The sequence below is a fragment of the Alexandromys fortis genome, unplaced genomic scaffold (genome assembly GCF_014885135.2).
Source record: "Alexandromys fortis isolate MF-2015 unplaced genomic scaffold, M_Fortis_MF-2015_v1.1 scaffold_77, whole genome shotgun sequence".
Lineage (NCBI taxonomy): Eukaryota > Metazoa > Chordata > Mammalia > Rodentia > Cricetidae > Alexandromys > Alexandromys fortis.
In genome coordinates, this window is record NW_026067967.1 from 6284691 (window position 1) to 6290690 (window position 6000).

General features: G+C 48.2%; 1 protein-coding gene across 3 annotated transcripts in view; it reads right to left on the reverse strand.

Moving 5' to 3' along the window:
• Positions 1 to 3556: 3556 nt before the first annotated feature.
• Aamdc (adipogenesis associated Mth938 domain containing) overlaps positions 3557 to 6000 on the reverse strand; it is a 14422-nt gene continuing 11978 nt past the window's right edge. For 2 of the 3 annotated variants that reach the window (XM_050154583.1, XM_050154585.1), the window contains exons 3-4: positions 4921 to 5016; positions 3557 to 3733 (exon numbers count right to left, since the gene is read on the reverse strand). In XM_050154583.1, the coding sequence (XP_050010540.1) occupies positions 3593 to 3733; positions 4921 to 5016 (237 nt within the window). In that variant the 3' untranslated portion in view covers positions 3557 to 3592. The remainder of the gene's footprint in view (positions 3734 to 4920; positions 5017 to 6000) is intronic. The other variant, XM_050154584.1, reaches the window with a different exon arrangement.

Here is a 6000-nt window from a genome sequence, read left to right on the forward strand (position 1 = left end):
TTCCATCAGGACAACGTCTTGAGTTCTTTGGGACCCAAATTGTGAAAGGAAAGGACCTGCTCGTCCAGGTTGTGTTCTGACCTCCGTGTTCCTCTTCATGTGTGTGCCTGCTCTTCACCCCACTTATATATTAATCAAATTCTTAAAAATCCAATCAAAACTGAAATTACCTAACTTGCCCTGTGTCCCATTGCTCCCAACTTGCACGCCTGGGACTTGTAGCCTGGCCACGCTGTCCAGCTCCGAGAGGCAGTAACTGCTATGGAGGTGGGAGGGGAGCATCCAGGGAGTGGACTTTCCCCATCTCAGGGGTGTGCCGCCATCAGGCTTTCGTGTCAGAATGGCACAATGCCCAGAAAAGACGCCTACCATAGGAGATGGAGTTTGAAGACATGCTGAATGACAGCTCCCTGGCCCTGAGCTGATGACCGAGCCCGTTACAGTGTATAACATTTGAAGATCTAATGGAATAATACGCTGGATACCTCCTACCAGGGGCTGGAGAGGTAGCTCTGGTCCGGGTGCTGCTTGTCCCTCCCAGCACACTTAACCGCAGGAGTGTGAATCCCACTATTATTTGGGTGACTCAAACACCTGTGGCTCCAGCTCCAATGACGCCGAAGCCTCTTCTGGCCTCCACAGGTGTCGGCACAATTTCACAGACAGGTGCACACACAAGCTTAAAAATGTTCAAATTTCCTTCCAGCTTCTCTCCATTACAGCTGGGAAACAGGCTTCTAGTGTTTCCTCAGAGTCCAGGCCAGGTCGTGCACTTTTCTTAAAGCCCCAGATAGACTTTGTGTACGAGGGGGACATACATTATAGGTATTATACTAGGTTTTGCCCTAGTGGCAGGATGCCTTTTTCAAAGCTGTGAGAATTGTGGGCTGCACTAGGATCTGTGAGTTTGCCGTGCTGGTGGAGTTTAGACAGACATTGAGCAAATCCTGACAAGCCTGTGGCTGAGGAATTCAATTATTTGACGAGGTAGGCTCAGCCTTGCACTCAGAAATGTCTGGTTCTGGGAAATACGAGAGCTTTTAGTTTCCTACATCTTCCTCCACACTGTCACTGACGGGAGACGATCGTGGTGGTGTGTCTTTAGCCCAGCTCCTCAAAGCAAATCCTGAGTCCAGGCTTCTGAAGAGACATTTGGAGTTCATGTGACACATGGCTGATTCTTGTCTTAGGAACCGCTCAGGCTAGGACAAATGAGAGCTGTGCTTCCTGCAAACTGAATCAAAGACTTAGAAGATTAATAGAGGGGACTAAGTATAACTCCACAGAACAGCTTCTCTCCGTGATCTGTGTCCAGCATTGGCCATACAGACCGGATTGGAAGTGGGTATTATTTATTAGCAGCTTTTATATGAAGGCTAATGACCCGACTGCCAGACACTTATTAGTCAAAGAAGTTTTGTTTTTAAAGATTTATTTATTTATTTATCATGTATACAGTGTTTTGCCTGCATATCTGCCTGCAGGCCAGAAGAGGGCATCAAATCTCATTACAGATGGTTGAGAGCCACCAAATGGGTGCTGGGAAGTGAACTCAGGACCTTTGGAAAAGCAGCCAGTGCGTTTAACCACTGAGCCATCTCTCCAGCCCCGGTCAAGGAAGTTTTTACTGCTTCCCCCACCCCCTTATGATTTCTTTTAATTCTGTAGTGACAATGCAGGTTGTGATGCAGTTACAACCATACCTGACTCAGTACCCACTGGAGCCATCTTAATTTAGACTGGGGGTGGGGATTACAATACCAGACATCCCTCATACCTACCCAGGGCTGGCTTTATAAGACGAGGGTACATAGTAGGAAGGTCCTGTCAGTCATCTGACAAGGGCACTAGGGAGGACCTCCCCAGATCTGCAGGGGCTGTCAAGTCCGTGAGGAACTCGCAGTGACCAGGGCACTAGGATTGCTTGACAGAGATGAAGACGCATGAGTAGAGCTAACCTGACCTGCTCACTTACTTCCTGGGTGAGGTTAAAACAGTATCTCTGTTTCGCTCTAGTTGTTTTTTCTCATAAAGTCCACTTTAAATTGCTCTCTAATCCACAGACTGGCTAACAACTAATACAGATGCCTAGCTGCACAGACTGGCTAACAGCTAATACAGATGCCTAGCTGCACAGACTGGCTAACAGCTAATACAGATACCTAGCTGCACAGACTGGCTAACAGTAATCTATGGATGCCTAGCTGGAGGCATCCACCACCATCAGCTGCTGCTTCTCTAACTGGACACCACCAGGTCATCCCTTCCCAGCTCCCCTCCTTGTGCTCCTGCTGGGCTTCTGCTAGGCTGCTGCAGAGGAGCACAATGGCCTGGCCTCCTGGAGTGGGTGTGGCCTTGGGTCAGGAGGCTGGTACAAGAGCAAGCAGTAGCCTCCTCCTCTCTCTTCCAAGGATCTGCCCATCTCTCCCTACCTTTTATGAATTTAACCCAGTGGGAGGCAAGGGGCAGGGCCCAGGTACCTTGAGGAGGGCACACAGGTCTGTGGGCATGAGCAGGCACTGAAGGTGTTGACTGCTCATTCTCCTGTCTTTAGTTCCTAGCAGGTGCTGGTGGAGGCTCCCACTGTGATTCATTTGTAAATTATCACGATCTTCTGCATTAAAATGTTTCTCTGTAAAGTATTTTTTTTTTTTTTTAAGAAAAGATGCCTAATTGGGCCACCCACATAGCTCAGAGCAAAAACTTAGCCTTTGGAGGCCAGCAAAGGGTATTAGATCTCCTGGGCCTGAATTTACAGACTGCTGGGAGGAGCCTTGTGGGTTCTGGAGCTCAAACCTGGGTCCTCTGGAAGATGCCAGCTCTCCTAACTCTCAGCCTCTCCAAAGACTCAGCTTTCATCTCTGTGGTGGTGGTATCCTTCCTGGCTGTCTTCCCATCCTGCTTAAGCCAAATTAACCTTTTCTTTGCACTTGGAACTACTGTGGCATTGTCGATTTCTTCCACATAACATTCTGGGGATGCTTCAGTACAGGATCTACTATGTAACCCTGGGTGATTTGTAACCTGCTATGTAGACCATGCTAGTCTGGAATTTGTGGTTTCCCCTCCCCACCTCTGCAGTGCTGGATGACAATTAATTGTGTATTGACCTGCCTGGCTCTCCCACACATCCTTAAGATTAAAAACTGTAAACTGGCCGGGCGGTGGTGGTGCACGCCTTTAATCCCAGCACTCGGGAGGCAGAGGCAGGAGAAGTCTACAAAGCAAGTTCCAGGACTCTACATAGGCATGGCCATGTAAGTAATTCCATCTTGAATCCACCCTGCCCAAGCCCACCAACAAAAGTTGGCTTTATGGATAAAGGTTCCAAGTCATCAACTGTGATGAGACCTTTAATGCTCTGAACTTTTCCAACCTTTTCTGTATGAACCTAACAGGCTGCACTGCTGAATTTCAGTAAGCCTTCTGATCTGAGCAACCTGGAGGGCCGGAACTCTGCCTTAGTCTTCTGTCAATCCATCCCCAGACATAACCCCATGCTCAGAATGCACGATGGGGGCTGCAGTGGAGCACGGTAAGAGAGACAGGCAAGGCATCCTTGTTAGTGGTTTATTCCCCTCCGTGGGCTCCATCAGCAGGTGGAATGGAAAACGCCTCCCACTCTGACCCCTTGGGCAACCAAGGCATTATACTCCTTCACCGCCTGCTCCGTCTGGAGGACCCGCACATCAATTCCTTGTTTCTCGAGGTACTCCACAGTGGATGGCGGCACCTGGAGAGAAGAGAGATGACTAAAAAGGGGGAAAGGGGCCCCAGAGACTTCTTTCCTGTCCTAAGGCAAGTGTACTTCGCAGAATCAGAGCACCTGTCACTTCTCAGTCACCAGAGCTTCACCACTCCAGCATTGGGCAGGGAGCCCCAGTGAGCTTCAGAAAAGCCTCTGAGAAGTTGGAGTCACAGTGGTTCAGAGTGTGTGCATGCGTGTGGCCGAGTTCACTCCCAATACCAGGGTGGGAAAAACAGACCACAGTCACATGCCCAAAGGGTCTCATACCCATGCTTTAGCCCTGGTGAAAAGAAAAGGGGGATACAGCATTTTGACTTAGCCCTGGATTGAAGCCTTTCCAGCACTGTAACTCTGAGTAAGGAATCTAACTCAGCACTTATTTCTCCTAATTCTGTGTTTATGAATCAAGGATAGGGTTGTAGGCTATTATTTTAACATGTGTTACATTTATTGATGTTGTGGAACATTTGTTTAATGATGCAAAGATGGGTTGCAGTTTTTAATGTGTTTGTTTAACTCTGTGAAGCTGTGGTTCTTTGCCTGTCCAAAGCACCTGATTGGTCAATAGCAAGGCAGGAGCAAGGATAGGTGGGGCTGCCAGGCAGAGAGGATAAACAGAAGGAGAAATCTGAGAGGAGGAGAAGGAGGAGCAGGAACAAGGGGAGGAGGATGCTAGGGGTCAGCCACACAGCCAGCAGAGGAGTAAGAGTGAAAATAAGGTATACAGAAATAGAAAAAGATAAAAGCCCAGAGGCGAAAGGTAGATTCAAGTTAAGAAAAGCTGGCTAAGCCGGGCAGTGGTGACACAGGCCTTTCATCCCAGCACACAGGAGGCAGAGGCAGGAGGATCTCCGTGAGTTCCAGGCCAGCCTGGTCTACAAGAGCTAGTTCCAGGACAGGCACTGAAAACTACAGAGAAACCCTGTCTCAAAAATCAAAACAAACAAACAAACAAACAAAAAAAAACCTACAGTCAGGGCTGGGCACAGACTTGGAAATCCCCTTCTGACAAAGTGGAGTCTCGTACATGATCTCACGCATCCTCGGTCTCTTACTGCTCAGCAACGAGAGGGCATGACATGGAGCTGAACTCCAGCGAAGGAGGTATCTGTAAAGCTACGGTCCAAGAGACAATGTCTGTCCTCAGGAATGTTGTGGACACCAGAACCTACCTTCAGGGCCTCACTCATCCCTCTGCCAATCACCAGGGTTTGCACGCCCTTCTCAGCGACTTCCTTCACGTCTGCAGGCTGCACTCCAGGGGAATGCTGGGTATGGAGGAGAGAACAGAGGTACCAATCTTTCTTCACAATAGAATTATTTTTTAATTTTTTTGGCCAGGCAGTGGTGGCGCACACCTTTAATCCCAGCACTCGAAAGGCAGAGACAGGTGGATCTCTGTGAGTTCGCGGCCAGCCTGGTCTACAAGAGTGAGTTCCAGGACAGGCACCAAAGCCACAGAGAAACCTTTTCTCGAAAAAAAAGAAAAAGGAAAAAAACAACAAAAACCCAAACAAACAAGAGAGAGAGAGAGAGAGTGTGTGTGTGTGTGTGTGCGCGCGCACATGCAAAGACCTGCCTGTCTCAGAGGAGCCACGGGAGAATGCACACAGGAGGTTTGTTTTTTCAATTTTAATGAAGTAATTTTAAATATTTTATTCTGTCCTCTCTCTTAGCCTTTTAGTTCTCCAGTGGAGGAAGGAGAGGAAGAGAAAAGAAGATTTTCCTGTGGGGGAAAATAGTACTCTATAGAGCAATCACAGCTGTACCTAGTCATTAGGTTTCAGCCTTTCAGCCTTCAAGGCTGCTCCTCAGCACTGGAGTCCAGAAAAAGCCTTCAGTAGAGCAGAAGCAGTGTGTATCTGAGTTCAAATCCCAGCTCTACCACTGCCAGCTGGGTCCTCTGAGCCCGGGTCAGTTTCCTTCTCTGTACAGTGAGAATGAAGGCTTTGGTGCTTGCACTTCCCTATTCTTACTGTTTTTATTATTTATTTGCTTGCTTGTTTTTGAGGCAGGGTTTCTTTATGGTTCCTTCCATCCCCAGCTCCAGGAATTTTTTTTTTAAGATTTATTTAAAATAGCTATACAGCCGGGCGGTGGTGGCGCATGCCTTTAATCCCAGCACTTGGGAGGCAGAGGCAGGCGGATCTCTGTGAGTTCGAGGCCAGCCTGGTCTACAAGATCTAGTTCCAGGACAGCTCCAAAGCCACAGAGAAACCATGTCTCGAAAAACCAAAAAAAAAAAAAAAAAA